General features: G+C 39.3%; 3 protein-coding genes across 3 annotated transcripts; 2 read left to right on the plus strand and 1 right to left on the minus strand.

Annotated features, from left to right (window-relative positions):
- Window positions 1-504: 504 nt before the first annotated feature.
- LOC135251121 (protein c-Fos-like) lies at window positions 505-3,918 on the minus strand. Its single transcript, XM_064328213.1, has 4 exons — window positions 3,627-3,918; window positions 2,309-2,533; window positions 1,878-1,985; window positions 505-1,764 (listed from the first exon to the last, which is right to left on the minus strand). The coding sequence occupies exons 1-4, from the start codon at window positions 3,768-3,770 to the stop codon at window positions 1,096-1,098; spliced, it is 1,146 nt and encodes a 381-aa protein (XP_064184283.1). The 5' UTR covers window positions 3,771-3,918; the 3' UTR covers window positions 505-1,095.
- Window positions 3,919-8,148: 4,230 nt separating this feature from the next.
- On the plus strand, window positions 8,149-10,968 carry LOC135251122 (protein c-Fos-like). The gene is made up of 4 exons (XM_064328229.1): window positions 8,149-8,480; window positions 8,941-9,174; window positions 9,440-9,547; window positions 9,658-10,968. Exons 1-4 carry the CDS (start codon window positions 8,340-8,342, stop codon window positions 10,306-10,308), a joined length of 1,134 nt encoding a protein of 377 aa, XP_064184299.1. The 5' UTR covers window positions 8,149-8,339; the 3' UTR covers window positions 10,309-10,968.
- A 1,969-nt stretch (window positions 10,969-12,937) lies between these two features.
- LOC135251191 (transmembrane emp24 domain-containing protein 10-like) lies at window positions 12,938-20,005 on the plus strand. Its single transcript, XM_064328372.1, has 5 exons — window positions 12,938-13,187; window positions 16,272-16,392; window positions 16,766-16,839; window positions 18,987-19,113; window positions 19,448-20,005. The coding sequence occupies exons 1-5, from the start codon at window positions 12,987-12,989 to the stop codon at window positions 19,567-19,569; spliced, it is 645 nt and encodes a 214-aa protein (XP_064184442.1). The 5' UTR covers window positions 12,938-12,986; the 3' UTR covers window positions 19,570-20,005.
- Window positions 20,006-20,268: the final 263 nt, after the last annotated feature.

The raw sequence follows: 20,268 nt of genomic DNA on the forward strand, positions 1-20,268 counted from the left end.
TATATTGTATTTCATGTGCAAACACTGGAACCCCTGGTCTTTGTAGTGTATTTTAACATTAGCAATGCTTCCGGTGCCATATTCATGACATCCCTTCACATGTCTACATGACTGATAACAGACATGATGGCATTTTGCTTTACCTTCCATATGCTTTGCTATCATCACCTTATATCAAACTAGCAGAAAGCCTCCAGCTCCCACAAATAATTCTTAGCATAGCACAGGCTTAAATTAAGACTTTGAAAGTGACAGTAAATTCACTGGACAAAAGCAGATCTTCCCCTCCAGTTTGTGTTGGTGGACTTTATGATAGGGTAGGTAATTAGCACATAGCCTACATTAGTCAGAATACTGTGTCATATTTTGGCCATTGCAACTTCATTGATAACATATGTTGTTCATTAAATAGCCTAAAGCCATTTTAAAATAACAGAATTAGACAGCCACTTTTAAATATATTTAATGATATTTATCAATAAGCAATCAATGCTTATTTTTCTCTCTTTTTGCATTTGAAGAACAAGTCAAAACCTTGAAGGTAGAAAAATAAACTATATCATAAAATACATCTCAATAAATTATAACACACTTGATGTTTTCATGGAAAACTCTAAATATTTAAAAATGATTATGTAAAATCACAGCTTGAATGATGAAATTGAGGTATGCAAGTACAGTACATGGATGTATATTTCTACACAACATTACTTTTAGACATTAACATAATATTGCTATTGAAACACTGAACTGCACAGTCTATAGCTCAACAACACAACAAAAGATCCAGCACCATTAAAAAATTAATTATGCAATTCTGAAATTATGTGGCACTTCTCTGCATGCATTTAATACCAGACCATAGTTAACACTTCTGTTAGGAATATTACTACCCATGCTTTTAGCTACATCAAATGTATCTGGAAGAAGTTAATACTGGCTTGATCACAGTAAACATTTCATGGACGCAACGCAACCATCGGATAAAAAGCTTGGATCACAGCAGATGACTGTCGACAGCACATTGGATGACATCAGATCTTGCACTGTAATTATGAAATACTGTTCGTTGGGTTCCCTCTAATCATATCCTCATCATAAGGCTAAAAGGGTTGGAGAGTTCAGAATATCTACCACTGACTCAGCTTTTCCTACTCCACCTTTGCGGCTGTCAACCCCATCTGCCAGTGAGTCTAACTCCGGATAGGTGAAAGCAAAAGCTGACAGGTAACTGGTACAGGTGGGGGTGGAAGTCACAATAGGGGTGCTCAGGGGTTCCAGGTCACTGGACACTGATTTGTAGAGGGTTTCCCAATCTGTCACCCCAAAAGAGCTGCTCAGGTCAATGTCCGGGACAGAGCGAGCTGTCTCCAGAGAGGACTTCTCCATGCCAGGGAGAAGGTCCTCCAGGGGCTCTTCTTTCAAATCCAAGGAGGGCTCTAGCTCACAAACATTCACCTCAGCACTGGAGCAGAGCAGGATGTTGGAGTTCCCAGAGATGGCTGTGGTGGGGAAGCTGGAGTCCTCAGAATCTTGGAGTGTGGTGGACTCCACTGAGCTGTCTTCAGGGAGCTTGCCATTTCCTAGAGCTGAGAGCAGCTGGGGGGAACCAATGGGCTCTTGGAAGATACAGTCAATGTCCTCTGCAATTTTGCAGGCCGGTTTATGTGCAGCCAGAATAAGCTCCAACTTCTCCTTTTCCTTCAGGAGGTTGGCTATTTCTGCCTGCAGAGCTGCCTTTTCATCTTCTAGCGCATCTGTCTCCTATACAAAAAGAACCGCAAGTGGGCTATGTATTAACTCATTTAAATGCACAATTTCTGGATGGACTGTTTACACAAGAGAATTTGATGTTACCAAGAGATGGGTTTACTTACAGCTTGCAGAGTGTCTGTGAGCTCCCTTCGTCTATTGCGGCACTTTGCTGCAGCCATTTTATTCCTTTCTCTCCTGATTCTCTTTTTCTCCTCCTCTTCTGGAGAAAGCTGTTTGATTTAGGGAAAAAAAGAAGAATTCCTGAAGAATCTGACCATTTCATCCCTGCATCTTTGATTTCTGTCCCAATTCATCCTTTGAAAAGAGTGGCAAATGTATCCTTCCCTGCAGTGTGTCTAAAAATAGACCGCTGTTGCAGACTCGCCATGTCCTGAATATAAATTGAATGCCCATTTGAGGCACAGAGCCAAAACACAGCTCAGAAGTATATGCCTGAAAATGCTGCACTGTTGGCAATAATTATATTTTGCAGCAAGTTTAACATGGACTTTTGTTCTGTCTGATTTGCCTACATTCAGTAAATTAAAATTACCTGCTCCGTTTTCCCTTTTCTGGCAGTGGTATGCCCCCTACTCGCGCTGGCTTTAGTCACCTGGGCTGAGCTCTGTGCTTTATAGGTTTGAAGTGTACCCACAGATGGGGAAACAGACGTGATCATGGTCGGCTGGACCATCCACTGCAAACCCGGGGTAGTTGAAATTGCAGTGACAGTCGGAACAAAGGGACCCCCTGAAATATCTATTTCTGTACAAAGTTCCTGCAAAAAAAAAAAAAAAAAAAAACTTAAGTTGAAACATGGGCAAAATGGAAGGTCGTCAAATCAATCCTCAATGCTTTATCGAAACGCGTGCTGTAAACGCCTGGGATGTTAGGCAAATAACATTCCAGTGCCATTGCAGCAGAAGCAGCTGAAACGTATCAGATAAAACGCAACAAATATAATAATCTCGTCAGATGAATTTCCTTTGGGAGTAAACCGTTTCATGTGAAAGGTTTCGTAGTGCAGACTAATTTTCCCAATAGGCTGAAAATAATATTCCCAGTTTATTCCCAGTTACAGTGTGCATCATATTTGATTTAATCATGTTAATTAAATATATCAAATGAACCAAAAATAGCCCCCTCCCGATCAATAATAGGTTTTTTAATTGCTGCTGACGTAGACACTGACGCAAAACTGCTGTGGAGTCTCCTGAATGATTCTATTCCTTCAATGAACAGCTGTACAAATAGGCATTCTAACTGAAAACAAATGTTACCAAAATAACAACAGTTTTATACATATTTTATGGTGTCACTTAATGAGACCTAATATGATTTCCTTACCTTTGTCACATTGCCTTACCAACAGAATATTTACATTGTTTTGAATGCTATTTGAGAATGTGAGCAGTCGTCTGAAAAGACAGTAGCCTAGCGTACATTCTCTCCTCCGCCCTTTTGGACCCGCTTTGAATATACAATATAAGGGTAGGTTACACACATCGTGTACAAAGTGATAGTGCTAAGTTCATTATTGCTCATTCATCTATATACTAATGTTAAAGCCGCTCCGTTGCATAGACACGTATAAAATGATTAGCTAATATCAATGCAATAAGATACAATAATAAAGTAATAGCTGATGGGAATTATTCAAAACCCAAGGGAGTTTATGTAACTACACATCTATTTGACCTAAAATAGGTTAGTTATGACCGTCCATGTGCGCGAGCGTCAGCATCTTTATTGCAAGTACAAAAAAATGTACTATTCAGGTGTACTGCGTGCTGTACAGGCCTACTTGTATATGGTCAATGCAATGGGATTGCAAAAAGTCAGCAATCATGATTAACATTTTGACTCCGTACCTGTGTCTTCTCCATCGGAGAAGCCGAAGCGCTGGAAAACGAACCAGCTGGTGACTGCTGGTAATGCGAAAGGGTGTCCCCGACGGGAGATGCGGTACTGCAGCGAGACGAAGAATCGTAGTCGGTGTTAAAGTTTGGAAACATCTCTTTAGAATACGGCAACAAGCGGTAATAATACCAGAACTGCAACCCTTCTGTATTTTGTGAAGCCTATTATACTATCAGACAACACGTTTCTACGCAGTCCACCCAATGCCTTCCACCAGGTTTATAAACCTGGTATCTGAAAATTAGTTCCTAGCTCCTCCTTATATACTGTGCCAGATTTTTATGAATGAAATCTGTGCGCTAAGGCTGTACCATTTTCTTGGAGGGGAGCGGTTTCAGTGATAAAGCAAACACCCATTTCTTTTCAATATAACTCCAATATTTAATTACACTATAATTTCACTTCTGAACACAGTGTTTTAATTCATATTACAATGCATATAATAAAGATAAAACATGTAATTTACAACAACAGCATACCCCTAGTACCCCTGAAAGGAATAGTGTTATCACATCACGTGAATCATGTCAGTTCTGAAAGGTATACAGATGTTACACCCACGCGCAGCTCAAATAAACGCTAAAAAGTAATTGAATTTAGAATATTACGATTCAGATACAGAAAACTGTATTTATGAGTGTATGCATGCTTTAAGTATGCTTTTCGGTATTAATGGTTTGTCATTCTCTGAATGAAGATTCTGTCCAGATGTCACACTGCAGTTCTGATCATGGTTCGAGATATTTTTCACCATCACCAAAATAATGGACAGTGAGGCACAATATAAATGATTAAGTGTAATAATGTGATTTTGTTCACAAAATAATTTCACTGCTCTCAAAATATGTTACTATGGCAGAAGTGTATTTAAACGGCAATGTTACTTTTATATTTGCATTTTATAGGCTATTGTATATCGATACAGCGTTATAGCTCAATGTGATTATTTATTTATTTGTATTAGACATCAGGGATGTGACAACTCAATATTTTTTACATGGGTGCTATACGAAAAATATAAAAATGCAAAAATACATTTTTACATAATTCGCGATAAATGTAGTATCTTACCATATGCACGTTCCTCCATGTAAAAAATATTTTTATTAAAACGTATTATCGAACTTGAAAGCAACACAAAGGAACTAAACGGCTCTAAAAATAGCCTGCGTGAAAAGCAAGTCACAGTGATTGGAGAGCATCAATGTGACCGTAATTTAGATTTTGGGAAGAACATTACAATGTTATATTGTCCGCTTTATTATCCCATCTTGCGTGTGAGATAATCGTCCTGAACAATTGGCTCTGGCAAACTGCAAAGAATAGAGCTACGGTCATTTACATACCATTGGTCAGCCGTCCAATCAAACACAACATTCAGCATACCATATATGCACATCCTGTTCACGTGCCCTCAAATTGCCGGGAATTGCATGAGATAGTGGCCGCAGAAACGTGTTTGATCCTTTGTATGGCAGGAATATAATCGCGATTTTGTTCAAATTTTAATTTGAATTCTCTGCTGGCTACAGTCGCCATCATCATCACGTGTTTATTTAATAGTTCACGGTAGATTTCTAAGTTCTTCATACACATGGGCATGGTTTACTTGCTGACAGATTTCTATTTTGACCTCGGTGTTGACATTTCTGTGAAACAGATTTTCAAGACAGAGGAGCTCCTTTAGTTTCAGTGTATAGTGGTAGGGTGCTCAGTCCATTACCAATACAAGAAGCGATTGAAACGCATCAGAGGAAATAAACAATAAAAACAACTACAGTTATGATCTAGTAACATTTGTATGAAAATATGAGGCCTCATGGAGCAATAAGCACACATATAATTGCTTATTAATTTAATCATTATTGCAATGTATGTAATGGCGTGCACGTTTTTAGAACATTTTTATAATTTATGCTGAAATCTCATATAGGCTAAAGATTTGATGTCAAATAACAATGACTGCCCGAATATTCTCACCAGCGGATCAAGGCTGCCCCTTGCCTGCATAGTAAATGTGACATCACTTGTTTTTGAAAATACATCTTGCAGATCGACATGTAAGCATGATGTCATTTGGAAGCCTACTTGCAGAAAATGGGCCTTCCATATGAATGACATGCATGAAGGAGTGTTTCCCGGCAGTGACGCCCTCTAGGCTACTGGCAAGTGGAAGCCTAGTCCATCAGGCATAATGCTCTCTTTGTAGAGAAGGATTATAGGCTTCTCCCGTGTTAACGTAACACCTACGATTCGAGAAAGTAAAGCTCTAATATATATATGAAAAGTGGTAGTTTATGAAATGAACAGAGACCACCCAACGTGAAACGTGTGTTATACAAAACTACGTTTTAAGCAAGGTAATATTTAAGAGACTGAAAGTCCAAGATCCTGAAGTGTATAATTCTCTTTCGTTTAAACTGTATTTTGCATATTTGGCGACCATTAGCTTATGAAGGTTTCACAGGCACCGCTATTAATAAACATGTAGGTGCATACTGTTTATACGCTAGCGTTATCTGCATACTCAATTTCGAATTATTCCATATTTGTGTATGTAGGAGAAACAGGCTATCTATTGCAGCCTTGTGCTTACGTCATTCGAAAGAAGTAGGCTAATTTAATTTAAAACTATCTTTCAGAGCGCAAGGATGCTGCGTAATTACGATAAAATAATCGGGTATTAAATATTTTAGTTGTGGAAGGAGGTTGCTATATGACTAGTTGAGACTAGCAAGTTCGAACACAACAAAACAGTTTTCAGCTAAAACACATTGGCTTGGTTTTGACACAACAAACGAAAAGTAGCCTCATCAAGTATGGATTGGCTTGCTTTAGATAAAACCAAACCAAATAGTTAAACGTAAGGTATATTGACTTTCGTATCCTCAAAACAATGCTTCCGCAAAAGCGAAATCAACCACATTCTACCTCACTATACACCGTCCTCCACGGGCTTTACGTCGACGTCTGCATAATTATGCAACGTCAATTGCACGTAGGGACGGTACGTTACCATGGCGACAGCTGATGTTTATTATAAACACAAGTATGTATGCCCCTTCAGAAAAGCTGAGACGACATATTTACTTAGCAATAAATTCACTAAATAAATAAACAATTAATGAATAAAAGTGTAGTATAACGTTTAGGTGACTTGGCATGCAACTCAGAAGCTGATTTTTTTCAGTTCAAATTTTCAGTTGTATAGATGGATTGTTTGTAATAAATAAATAAATAAATAAATAAATAAGTGAGTCTGGATAAGACCATCTGCTAAATGCCAAAATGAAATGCAAAGAAACAATACTTGATGTATGAAAATGAAAATTTAAAAAAAGCAATTGTCTCAAAAGAATATAATATAGTCTAGCCTACTTTAGGCTGATTGAATTGATCTCTGCTTTTTAAAAGTTAAAATAAAGAGGGGACAGAGAGAAATCAACCTCCAAATATCATTTTGTAATATATCTTGAATATCTTGGGAATTGCATTTGTATTTTTCTAAAGACTACATGAATATGAATATTAATATTTGTGGATTTCCCACAGCTGACAAGCAGGGAACACTCTTGGGAATCACTTGTTTAACAACAGAAGTCATATGATGGAAAAAAAGATATAGGTAATGCAGCAATCCTGATAAAACCTGTTCTGCTACCAGGCACACCCACCTCAGGTACAAACATTGCCCAGGGGTAAATTTTCTATGATGCAAGAAACATGAGTGCCAAATTCTCTCTCCTGGTGTATAACTGAAGCCAAGATCATGGCCAAAATGGCTGAAAGGTAATCTATAATACTTCAGACATAATTACTGTTGTGTTGAGCAATATATGTATTCTGTAGTTTGTCATATAATATGACTACTACAATTTCTGCAAATTTAAGAAATTAGCCCAAATGAAAATAAACATCTTTACTATTATTCCATTCGTGACATTTTGTTTGACATTACAATTTCTCATACACTGGATTTGTATAACAGCAAAAATATCACACGTGAGGCAAATGCATGTTAAAAAAAAGTAAACAAACACTTTTCTGTGTGGCTTACGAATGTATCTGCCCGCCTATTACAGAAGACCTACTTTGTTTCTGTGGCTCTGTACGATTCCCAGCAGTGACCCGCCCATTTCACAGGATGCATTCCATATAAGGATAATTACGTATTGGGATTCCCTGCTCTAGAATGTACCATGTACCAGAGAATAGGGGATAGTTATATTAAAAATGTGAAATTTCTGATGATATTATACTTGATTGTATATTAACACACATAGATATGTATATTACAATGCCTTTAATGTAAGTGATCTTTATTTTGTCTGTAGTAGTTAGTGGTTTCTGAAGTAAGTAAATACAATTTTTAATTATTTCACTAGAGATCCCCCCCCCGTTACTACGGCGATGTGGGTTTGACTCCGTAACTTTTTGTCGTCTGAGAAAAAGTATAAAAGGCTCCCCGATCGTGAGAGTTGACAGAATCACTCAAGCAACCGCGGAGCTACTGAAGTATTCTTACTGCGATCAGATTTGACAGTGAATTCCGAAAAAGACGGAGGAAGGACAACCTTGAGAATCCAAGTCCGAGGCAACCAAACATAACCGTCGCTTGAAACTATTTCTGTGCTGGATAAGTTTACCGTAGGATTGCTACAGCGATGATGTATTCAGGCTTGGGCACGGAGTGTGACTCCTCTTCCCGCTGCAGCACTGCTTCCCCGGCCGGCGACAACCGTACTTACTACCCATCTCCAGCTGATTCGTATTCCAGTGTGGGCTCGCCTGTCAATCAGTCTTTGGTAAGATATTAAGATATTTTAAATTTTAGATATTAACTAGATCGTTTACGTTTATATTTTGTGGTAAGAACTCTGTTAGCATTTAACATGTTAGCATTTGACTACACAGTTTAGTAATTTGGCAAAATCACGTAGTCAACGTTGTTTTCTTTTTTTCTATAAAAAGGCTAGACATGTGCGTTATTTCAGTTATAAAGAAAACACATACTATATTAATTTTATATTTTCATTCATTCTGAACACCCCAGAAGTTGCATGTGCATGAAGTAATTTGCATGACTTGGGAATGTTTGCTTACAAATGGTTAACTTTTGCCTTATTATAGGCCAGAGAGACCTATTTAATTTTCTATTTCATTTTTTAAGAACTCAAAACTCTTCCATACAATTATTAAAATGAAATTTTATGCAATGTTATACATTTTCTACAAAAGCACTCATACTTTCCCCCCTCTGTACAGGACTTCACTGATCTTTCCATCGCAAGTGCCTCTTTTATTCCAACTGTCACCGCCATCTCTACCACTCCAGACCTTCAGTGGATGGTCCAGCCTACCATCTCCTCTGTAGCACCTTCTCAGAACCTAGTCCATCCATACAATGTTCAGCGTACAAACTCTGACTACACCAGGGTGGGGATGATCAAGACTGCTGGAATCAAAAGAAACATTGGCAGGAGAGGCAAAACTGAACAGGTAATTAAAGATGCTCCTTCACACACGAGTCCCTACATATCTGTGCAGCTGTTTCCTTGCCACAGAAGTAAAGAACAGGTTGGGATGGCATAATGCAGTAAGCAGATTAACTCATGTCATTGAGAGCCTGCAATACATTTATATAGGCATTGGCTCCTGAGGCTTGCTTTTAATTTCTAGGAAGGGAAAATTAACTGATGATTAGGGAAACTGCATTGGAATAATTTGTTGTTCAAAATTAATGGTTTCCTGTTTTGTGCTTTAGTTGTCTCTTGAGGAGGAAGAGAAGAAGATGATCCGCAGAGAAAGGAACAAGATGGCTGCTGCAAAATGCCGCAATCGAAGACGAGAACTCACTGATACTTTACAAGCTGTAAGTCCTTTTTAAATTGTGGTAGTTGTTTGATTGAATATTAACTACAACATCATGTATGCATAATTACAGGAAGACTAAGTGACATTTTTCTTCCTTTCCCTTCATAGGAAACTGATACTTTAGAAGATCAGAAATCTTCTCTGCAAAATGAAATTGCCAGTTTGATGAAAGAGAGGGAAAAGCTGGAATTCATCCTTGCAGCCCACAAGCCTGTATGCAAGATTCCTGCAGACTTTGACACTGGCTTTCTTGAGGCCTCCATCTCCCCTGTGCGCAGTCTAGGGGCAGACCTGACCTCCCAGACCCAGAGTACAATCTCCAGCATCTCTGTCCTTAAGGAAACTGAGACCATCTCTACCAAATCATCCCTCTTCACATCCAGCTCTGCCACTGAGGCTAGTACATTGATGACTGGGATATCCGACCTAGAGAGCTCCTTTGAGGAGTCTCTGGACCTCTTGGAATCACTGAAGAAGTCATCTGATGCTGCCCAGTCTGTTCCTGACACTGACCTGTCTAGCTCTTTCAATGTGCCAGATTGGGAAGCCCTGTGCATGCCATCCATTAATGACTTTGAGCCTCTGTGCACGCCAGTGGTAACCTGCACCCCTTCTTGTACAACATACACCTCTTCATTTGTATTCACTTACCCAGAGGACAATGGCCTTGCCACATGTGGAGGAGCCCACAGAAGAGGAAGTAACAGCAATGACCAGTCTTCAGACTCCCTCAGCTCTCCCACCCTGCTTGCCTTGTGAAGCTAAAATGAGCTTCCAGGTTCTATAATTCAATATCATTAAGGACATACAGATCACAGGGCTATGCCATGGACTTGCTGAAAAGATTATGCTTAAATATCAATCATACTTGCTGCTTTCAAGTATGTGACAAAAAAGCATGTATGAAATTCAAACTCATGTATTCTGACTGCTGTTATCTAAAGCATGTCACATTATACCATGTTAATCCTATTTATTAATAGGCCTACTACAAATTCTATTGTAGTTTTGTGCATTATTGGTGCAAGGTTGTATAGTTATATTAGCTGACTACAGTTTATTAAATGTGCACGAAACAATGGTGATAAAACAGTTAAAATGTAAAAAAAAAAGAATAATAAAATTAAAGTCAGGAAGTCCCCCCCTGGGAAAGTCATTCTATTACAAAACTGAAATTTTCGTTTTCTGGTTAATGCTGTTGCTCATGGTTTAATATTATACATGTTGTGTCTTACCATAGTCTGAGTGGTCTAAATATGGAGAAAGTTTTCTGTGAAAACGCATGTAACATGTATGATTGTATGATGTACATAATTTAAGTTATAGGTTAATATTTTACTTTTGAGACCTAATGCTGATGCTTATCACGAGCAAAATTATTGTTTAGTCAGTTACCGACAATAAATATTTGAAAACGTATGCATATTTCTGTGGTTTATTGGTTCAGATACATAACAACGTCATTGAGTACAATGATTTTGTTCCATTTAAAAGCAATAAGGAAGCACACGGAAGCTGATGGTGTCTTGCATAAAGACAAGTGACTGCTGCTTACACGTACAATTAAAAGTTTTTTTGTTTTGTTTCCTGTTAAAAATGGACGATCTTCAAAACTCAGACCTGGAATACGTCTAAATTAATCAAACCCGACAAACCGTAGGCTATTTCGAGGGCGGATGAAATTTGGCGTGACGGCTACCCCACTATACGAAAAATTTAGCAGTCTGTACTGAAGATCACGGGAAAACGTCAGAACGTTAGCGTCAGTACGTCATGCGTGATATGTTTTCCTATATTTTCTGTAACCTAGCAACGTTTACGTAATTACGTAACATCCGTGCCCATATGTAGCTGTGCCTTGTAACATTGTGGAAATTTCGAGAAATATTCAAGATCATTAGTGGCATTCTGGTGGCGTTGTAACCTATGCGTTGCAATGTCAACATTAACCACAAATGTTACCATATAACTAGAATAATTATAGATTATAGAATCTCACAGCTTCGAATTTCGAAGCATTCGCAGCAAATGTATGTTGTTTCTGTAAAGACACCATTTACACTCGCTGGTATGGGAATGCTGTTAGCCAAGTCAAGTAGCACTGTTGCTAAATGAATGGAGGGCCTACCTCAATAGCATTTTACTTTTCCAAAAGACAAATTACCACAGAAATTCCCCAAGCCAGTTGCAACAGTAAATACATTTTATGTTAAAAAACGAGAAACATAGTTAATACACTGGATGTTTAAAAATATAAATACTAGCTAGTTTGAAGGATTGAAAGTTAAAGTAGCAAGGCCATACTTTGGAATGTGGATATACTCCCAAGACCTTATTAGATGCTAAATAATAATTCCTTTGAATATTTCCTTTTATTTCTTTTAAATTGTATTTATTGAAGTAAACCGTTTACACAATGATCTGATACTAAAAATGAATAATGTGTCTATGGTGTTAGGAATTAGGGTGTCAACTATATTCTCACATGGAAAGCTGTAATAACCAGAGAAAAGCCAGAACCTTCTGTGTATTTTTGGGTTGTTCAACACAGGCTAGATTCATCAATGGATTCCCTACAACCTTGCATGTTTCAGGCCAAGACAGTTTTAATCAGTTTCCAGAAACAGTTTGCTAAAGAAATAATGATTATGAATTTAGAGCATGCTCTGCAATTTCTACTGCCATTATATAGCTAAAGTAAAGTAAAGTTCACGTAATGGTACTGTGGTGCTTGTGGTCACTGGGTTGCTAACACTTCCATGTCTGAGATAGCAAACAACTCTAAATAATATAATCTAGAAAAAATCGAAAGACTTGTTTTACAGTAAATTAATCTGTTATATAGGATCATGTCAGTCTTTCGTAAATAAGATGGCCGCAGAACAGGCCTGCCAGCGCATCCCCATCTTAGAGTATATGGTCACAAGAGAAGATGCTCAGGAGCTGGTGATTGGTCTATTGGTCACATGATTCAAACTATCAATGCATGCAAAGTATGTACAACAAAGAATAAACATGACTACTGTCATTTCCATAACATATCCCAAACATTATGGTCTGTAATGGGGGCGGGGGCTATGTACAAAAAGTCCTGCAATTTAAGCATGGTGAAACCAAAAAGTATAACAATACCCTCAAAGAAAAGTTGAGAATTTTCACTTTAATTACATGGGATTGCTTGATTACAAATCTAAAATCGTGGAGTATGTAGATAGATATAAAAAAAGATATATACCTTTGTGCCAAACATTATGGAGCTCACTGTTATGTATGTATGAAAATAGTAATGTTTCAAATTATGCATTTCACCTCCCTGTCAGAGATAGCGCTCTTATTTTTTGCGTTACCTTCTCAGCATTATTTAGCTAGAGCTAATGCTGTATTACTTGTGTATTACGCGGAACTAACTGTGCACCGCAGTTCTGTGGTGTACACGAATGTGGCCCCGGTTTTCAGTAGCCATGTTTCGGTTTTATTTCTTAGTGCTTTTCCCTCTGCTTTTTGAATCGGTGTTTCCGATTTCTTTCTTTTTATCCGTAAATTCTCGGAAATGTTTACGGGAAGAGATCCATAAAGACGTATTGGTCACCGGTGATTACGATGTTTCTGAGCAGCCAAACACCAAGACCAATCTTAAGGTGAGTGTGAGAGTGATGCAGTCCAGAATTGAATAGTAGTCTATAGCTAACTGCGGCTGTAGTTAGTTAGCAAACTAGCCTATGTGAAAGCGTCCCGTAAAATTGATAGAAAGAAGAATTAAGTATGAGGGACTGTGCAGTAGCCTGCATGATATCTGCTGCAACCCCACCCAAAGTAAACTTAATATTTCATCGCGGAAATGCACTTTTCGCCTAGACTATTATACCTATGAAATTATTTTAGCGAGCTTCCTCTTGACTGCCAAACTGCCCGTGAAAATGCAAAATCAAACCAGTTAGCTGTAAGTGCACAACGTTAGAGTATATTAGGGTATAGTTCACATTATTTGTCAGACACTGTGGGTGTTTTTTAAAATGGTTTGTTAACCTAAACTGATATGCTGCCCCTTAAGTGCAAGTTACACGTCACTTTAAACGCCAAGACTCAACCGGCGAAAAGGTTTACACTGACGTAGCTTGTAGGCTACCGTACAGGAACGGTTGGAGAGTGACATCGAAATATCCAAATATTCAGTAACGTTATTCAAAGTGAATCATTTTTAGGTTACGCCACTAATGTTAATATCCAAATGTATTTATTGTGGGTTGTTTCCAAAAAATGTTGGAATTAGCCATGTCTCCGAGATCCGTCAAACTGCTTTTCACAATTTAAAAAAAAGTAGGTTCAATGCACCATAATCTAAGTAGGCCTAAAATAAAGTTACCGTATTTTCGTAAATATTTAGTCAGTATTTGCACAGTTATTTCCACCATTTTATTTACAGTAATATCTATGACACCGAAGTTTTGTGAAAAACCAAGTTTAGTTTCAAACCCTACATGCCAGCCAGATACCTCCGTTCTGCTACCTCAGGACGCCTGGCACCTCCCCCTCTTCGCACCTGCACTTCCAGAACACGTCTCCTGTCTGTTCTGGCCCCACGATGGTGGAATGACCTCCCCGTGGGGGATCAGAACAGCTGAGACACTGACCCATTTCAAGCGACGACTGAAGACTCACCTCTTCAGGCTGCACCTCTCCCCATTCCTCCCTACCCCCCTGTAAATGACTGTAAGCTTAGGGTTGTAACTAGGCAGCTGTTTCGTAGGTGACTTAGGTGCATTAACTGTCTTAACTACTGCTTGTATTTTTTTTCCATAGACTGCGTTGTTGCCGTTCTCGTTGTGTTAGTGTTAATCAGTTTAACCTTCAGGGTCCAAGTTGAACTATGCGGTTGTTCCCTGCACTTGGACCGGTACTTCTCTCTAGGGTTTTCGTCATACTTGTTCCTGGTTATGGTTATACACTTTGTTGTACGTCGCTCTGGATAAGAGCGTCTGCCAAATGCCTGTAATGTAATGTAATGTAGTTTTTAAGTGACCTACAGTATTAGGTGCTGTAGGTCTCAGTCAGTGACTAGCCTACTGCCATAATACACTACCTTTCCAAAAGTATGTAAACACGCCTTTTAATTTGTGGTTTCGGCTATTTCAGCCGCACCCATTGCTAACAGGTGCATAAAATCAAGCATACAGCCATGCGATCTCCGTTGACAGACTTTAGCAGTAGAATGAGTCTTACTGAAGAGCTCACTGACTTTCAACGTGGCACTATCATAGGATGCTACCTTTCCAATAAGTCAGTTAGTCAAATGTCTACACTGCGAGAGCTGCCACAGTCAACTGCAGCGCTCTTATTGTGAAGTTTAAATATATGAGCAACAACAGCACAGCTGCGAATCGGTAGGCCACACAAGCTCACAGAACTGGATCGCCCTTGTGCTGAAGCCTGTAGCCCGTAGAAATAATCTGTCTTCGGTTGCAGCACGCACTACAGAGTTACAAACTACTTCTGGAAACAGTGTCATCGCCAGAACTGTTCATCAAGACCTTCATGAAATGAGTTGCCATGGCCAAGCCACCATACATAAGCCTAAGATCACCATGCGCAATGCCAAGTGTTGGCTGGAGTCATGAAAGGCACACCGGCATTGGACTGTGGAGCATTAGAGACGCGGTGTATGGAGTGATGTGTCACGCTTCACTGTCTGGAAGTTTGACAGACTAATTTGGGTTTGCTGGAATGAATAGTGCCAACTGTACTGGCCCGGATAGTGCCAATTGTGAAGTTTGGTGAACGCGGATAATGGTCTGGGGCTGTTTGTCATGGTTGGGGCTGGGCCCCTTAGTTCCAGTGAAGGGAAATCTTCATGCTACAGCATACAATGACATTCTTGAGAATTTGGGGAAGGCCCTTTTCTGTTTCAGCATAATAACTCCCCCGTTCACAATGCAAGGTCCATAAAGAAATGGTTTTCTGAGTTTGGTGGGGAAGAACTTGACTGGCCTGCACAGAGTCTGAACTCTACCCCATGAAACACTTTTGGGATGAATTGGAATGTCGACTGCGAGCCAGGCCTTACGACCATCATCACTGCCCAACCTCACTAATGCTCTTGTGGTTGAATGGAAGTGAATCCTTGCAGCCATGTTCCAAAATCTAGTGGAAAGCCTTCCCAGAAGAGTGGAGGCTGTTACAGCAGCAAGGAGGGATCCAACTCCATATTAATGCTCATGGTTTTGGAATGAGATGTTCAACAAATACATATGGGTGTGATGTTCAGGTTTCCACATACTTTTAAAATGGATTTTGATCTTTTTAGCTAGGTTTACTTTATAATTGAACAATTTGCTAGAGTGGTGACAAAAACACTTTTTTATGGGCTGACCAGAAACCGATCCAGAGAGGAATGACAGTGGCCACTTTTTGTTATTTGACCACGATATAGCAAATTAAGAGGTCCCTACTCCATGAAAGGAGGAAAGTATGGTCAACAGGCCTTGTGTTGTGTTATGGTCCTATTCCAAAAACATATGCAAAAAAGGGACTTGAAATGTAAAGCAACCAAATCTTCATTACTTTAGTACGAAAACATATCACAAATTTGTTCTCTGTTTATTTAGATTTGCTGTATGCAGACCAGGATATTGACCAACTGTAAATAGTCTATAGCCTAAGTGAAGGAAATGTTCTTGTCTTCACTTGTGCATGTAATTTATGTTTATATACTTATTTTTTCTAAGATTACTGATTCCTCTGGGCACATCCTTTATTCAAAAGAAGATGCTTCAAAAGGAAAGTTTGCCTTCACGACAGAGGATTATGATATGTTTGAAGTTTGCTTTGAAAGCAAATCCCCGATGGGTGAGTACATGGCCATTTTTTTTTATTGCCACATAACGTTACTGAGCCTAGACCTGACCAATTGAAGCAACCCCAGATCATAACACTGCCTCCAGAGGCCTGTACAGTGGGCACTGTCCAAAAAAATCCAAACAGCGACTTTTTTTTGGCCAGGCAGTGTAGATTGGTGCACATAATCTTCCTGTGTTTAGTTGGGTAATAGGTGATGGTGATGACAGAGGTCTGGTGTTTGTGTGTCCCTCTCTTTGTCTGTCTCTGTATTTGTGTGTGTGTGTAAGAGTTAGTTTTAATTATTTTTTTGGTGGTGGTGGGGTTGTCGTTTCACAGAATGTTTAGCCCCTTCACAATAAATTTTTTTCATTCTGGTTTCCAGGAACTGGGCGAGTCCAAGACCAGCTGGTTAACTTGGACATGAAACATGGTGTAGAGGCAAAGAATTACGAAGAGGTAAGTGATTAGTGGGGAAACGGGGCCAGGATAGACCAGAGCCAGTGCAGCCCACTGCCAGCCACTCTAGCCTTTTGATCTCTGCCGTGCACAGGTCTGGTGTGAATTTATGCTGGATGGTATTTGTGCAAATTGGCTACAGTGCTGAAGTTTTCATATCAAAAAGAATTTCAACGGCATGTGACTATATGTCCATTTGTACATTTGTTTTCCTGAAGGACAGTATGATCCCCAGCTTGTTTAAATGTCACCAAGTGACAAAGTCACTACTGGAGGGGAACCAGACTGCCAGCTATTGGCAGGACATTTATTGTCATTTGTGATGGAGTAATTTTAAAGAGGCTAATTTAATCAGGAGAAGAGTTTTGAAAAGGTTTATTATTTAATTGGATTTTAAAAAGGAAGGGAAGTTGGCATGAAATTGTTATGTCAACTCGAGGAAAAAGGAAAGAGGCTTTTTTATATTTTGTATTTTTCTATATTAATATGTTGTGAAAGCAGGAAATTGTAGTCTGACTTAAAATATAACTTTGGCTGAAACTCTGAGTTACTCAAATCCAAAGTTCTTAAAATGTTTTTGTTTTGATTAACCTGGTTTCAGGTAAAATATTAAACTTAGGATAGAATTTTCTCATTTGTTTGTTATACAGTTTTGTTTTAGTTGGCAAGAGCCCCTTGACTAATGTTAATATGTTTCAGGGAGTGTTGCTAGGGAGTCCCGGTTTCTGAGTTGGCCTGGTGTACTAAAGCAGTGTTTCTCAACCCTGGTCCTGGGGACCCACTGCCCTGCATGTTTTAGATGTTCTCTCTGCTCCAACACGCCTGATTCAAATGAATGGGTCGTTATCGGGCTTCTGCAGAGCTTGATGACGACCCATTCATTTGAATCAGGTGTGTTGGAGCAGGGAGACATCTAAAACATGCAGGGCAGTGGGTCCTCAGGACCAGGGTTGAGAAACACTGTACTAAAGGGTGTTTTCACATGTGCGTTGAGTTTAGTGCAAAATTCAGCTGAACGGCAAATGATAGGTCTCGTATAATTCGAATTCTGGCTTCATCTGGTTTCATTTGAATTAATTTTAAAACCGTATACTTTTAAGCAATTAAAAAGCATACGATGACCAGCACAGCTTCTTACTACGCCACAGATCAGGCCAATTTGGGTTTGCTCTGACTGAAGATCCTGTGAGTGCAGGCAGGAGGTGCTGGTTCCCAATAAGGCACTGGCTGATGGAAACATTGGGGCCTCATTTATAAAATCTTTTTGGAATTCATCCTAAATGTGAGTGTGTGATTGTTTCCTAAAATGGTCTTACAAATGATTTATAAAATGTCCATATGCACAATCCATTTATAAATCCAAAATCATCCTAAAATTGTGTGCCTGTGAACGAGCATATCAACTCCATCCAGTGACGCCCTCAAATATCCTAACATGGCTGGATTTTCTGCGATGTACTCCCTGCAAAACCTCTGTCACGTGACATAAAATTGATATATAGCCTTTTTATATCTTTCTTTTTCTTTGTTTTGATAGTTTACAGCAATATTAATGTTATGCATATATGCAGTATTGCAAAATATTTGTGACAATTATATTATTTAAATTTTATGGAGTGAGTGCATGCACGAAAGTGCGCACACATGATAGAGTGCACGTGAGAAAGAGAGAGTGCAAGTGAGAGATTACATTTTACTGTACTTCCACCAATCAGCTTCCCTCCTGTTTTTGGAACAGTCTGGTTGTATTGTAGTCTTCACTGGCACTGAATGCCAGGGTTCCGTTTGGCAGTGGAGTGGGGGGCGGACCAAGAGACTGCCTGTTTTGTATGAGGAATGGGGGTGGTGCCGTCTGCATACCAGGCAAATTGTGTTAAGTGTGTCAGTTTACAGCTGCAATGTGTCCAGCTGCCAACTCTTTCTGTGACCAACACTGACATCTGCTGGGGAAGCTGGTCATGCTGACAGGCTTTGCCCTCTGGCCTTGAGTCATTTTAGTTTCAACACCACAATGCATTCTTTTCCTGCAAGGTTATGTCTTATTGTTGATGGGATGTAGCCTAATTTAGGACATGCTCTATGCTGTGGAAATGAATCCCAGTTACATTATAGGAATCAACCCTTTAAAATTTATTTTCCCCACTCAGATCGCCAAGGTGGAGAAGCTGAAGCCTCTGGAGGTGGAGCTGCGGCGACTCGAGGACCTCTCTGAGTCCATCGTGAATGATTTTGCCTACATGAAGAAGCGTGAGGAAGAGATGAGGGACACAAACGGTATGAGCTGTGCAAGAATGAGTGCGGGCCTGTAATGAGGGAAACTATTCCCTTTGCGATCTGAGAATTCCTTCCTTTTCTGAATTCAACAGTTATTGTACATCAGGTTATACTCAAGTGAACCTCAAGCTTCATAAAGGAGTTAGCAGGCTATTGATTGGATGAAACCAAAATGTGAAAATAAGAATAGTCAGAAAGCGACAGCTGGATATAATCTTTCTCATTGGATTTCTGCAGTATGCTTGGCATCACTACCGTGAAACCAGTGCACCCTGCCTTCTAGCAGAAACCACTTTTGCATTGTTTTGCTCATGCTATGTCTCTCTCCCCACAGAATCAACAAATGCACGCGTCTTGTACTTCAGCATCTTTTCCATGTGCTGTTTGATTGGCTTGGCCACCTGGCAGGTATTCTACCTGCGTCGCTTCTTCAAGGCAAAGAAGCTCATTGAGTGAAGCTGTGTGCCAGCTGGAGAACAGTCCACTTGGTGGCCTCATCCAGCCACCATCCAGAGCAGAGACGGGGAAGCCAATCTAGTTGCGGCAAATAAATCGAAAGGATTGATGAAGAACAAGTGTGATATGGCCACTTTCATGAGGACTCAAATTTACCACTGAAATGCTATCAATTTATTGCACTGTTTCACTCAGTTCTAAGCATTAGGTAGGTCTAATTTCCAACGCTGAATCTTTACTGGTTTTTTATTTTATAAATGCCATTTTCAGAGGATTTTAGCCTTTTCAGATGTTGGTAAAGGAAGCGCATTGCTATGCGCAATGATTGTTTTTAGAGCCCTACTCCATTTTTTATTGTCTTCAGGGTTTTATGCATAAATATGGAAAGATGTCAGCAGTCTACCTATGAATAAATCGAGTTGACCAATACACCAAATTTGTACTTGAACGTAAGATTTGTTACACCATGTCTAAGACCCAAAGGACCACATTGTGTAAAATTTCTTTCTTGTTTTTTTTTTGGGCTTATGTAACACAGTGGTTTGAAAATGTGTACCATGTCAACATTTATGAAGCCACAAGCTATTTTAAATTAAGATACAAAGATAAATAATAAAACACTGCAGTTTTAGATGTCAACTTTGAAAAGTAACCATTGCAAACAATGGACTGGTCATCCTTAAATCACTTTTCTCTCAC

The sequence above is a fragment of the Anguilla rostrata genome, chromosome 1 (assembly GCF_018555375.3).
Source record: "Anguilla rostrata isolate EN2019 chromosome 1, ASM1855537v3, whole genome shotgun sequence".
NCBI classification, from domain to species: Eukaryota; Metazoa; Chordata; class Actinopteri; order Anguilliformes; family Anguillidae; genus Anguilla; species Anguilla rostrata.

What these genes read in the sequence shown, in the direction of transcription:
- LOC135251121 (XM_064328213.1), bottom strand. Translation starts at nt 3,770, where the DNA reads ATGTTTCCAAACTTTAACACCGACTACGATTCTTCGTCTCGCTGCAGT. An exon ending in CTCCGATGGAGAAGACACAG is followed by an intron (nt 2,534 to 3,626) that starts GTACGGAGTCAA and finishes TTTTTTTTGCAG; the next exon opens with GAACTTTGTACAGAAATAGA. An exon ending in TCACAGACACTCTGCAAGCT is followed by an intron (nt 1,765 to 1,877) that starts GTAAGTAAACCC and finishes CTTTTTGTATAG; the next exon opens with GAGACAGATGCGCTAGAAGA.
- LOC135251191 (XM_064328372.1), top strand. Translation starts at nt 12,987, where the DNA reads ATGTGGCCCCGGTTTTCAGTAGCCATGTTTCGGTTTTATTTCTTAGTG. An exon ending in TGAAAGCAAATCCCCGATGG is followed by an intron (nt 16,393 to 16,765) that starts GTGAGTACATGG and finishes TCTGGTTTCCAG; the next exon opens with GAACTGGGCGAGTCCAAGAC. An exon ending in AGAGATGAGGGACACAAACG is followed by an intron (nt 19,114 to 19,447) that starts GTATGAGCTGTG and finishes CTCTCCCCACAG; the next exon opens with AATCAACAAATGCACGCGTC.
- LOC135251122 (XM_064328229.1), top strand. Translation starts at nt 8,340, where the DNA reads ATGATGTATTCAGGCTTGGGCACGGAGTGTGACTCCTCTTCCCGCTGC. An exon ending in GGAGAGGCAAAACTGAACAG is followed by an intron (nt 9,175 to 9,439) that starts GTAATTAAAGAT and finishes TTTGTGCTTTAG; the next exon opens with TTGTCTCTTGAGGAGGAAGA. An exon ending in TCACTGATACTTTACAAGCT is followed by an intron (nt 9,548 to 9,657) that starts GTAAGTCCTTTT and finishes TTCCCTTCATAG; the next exon opens with GAAACTGATACTTTAGAAGA.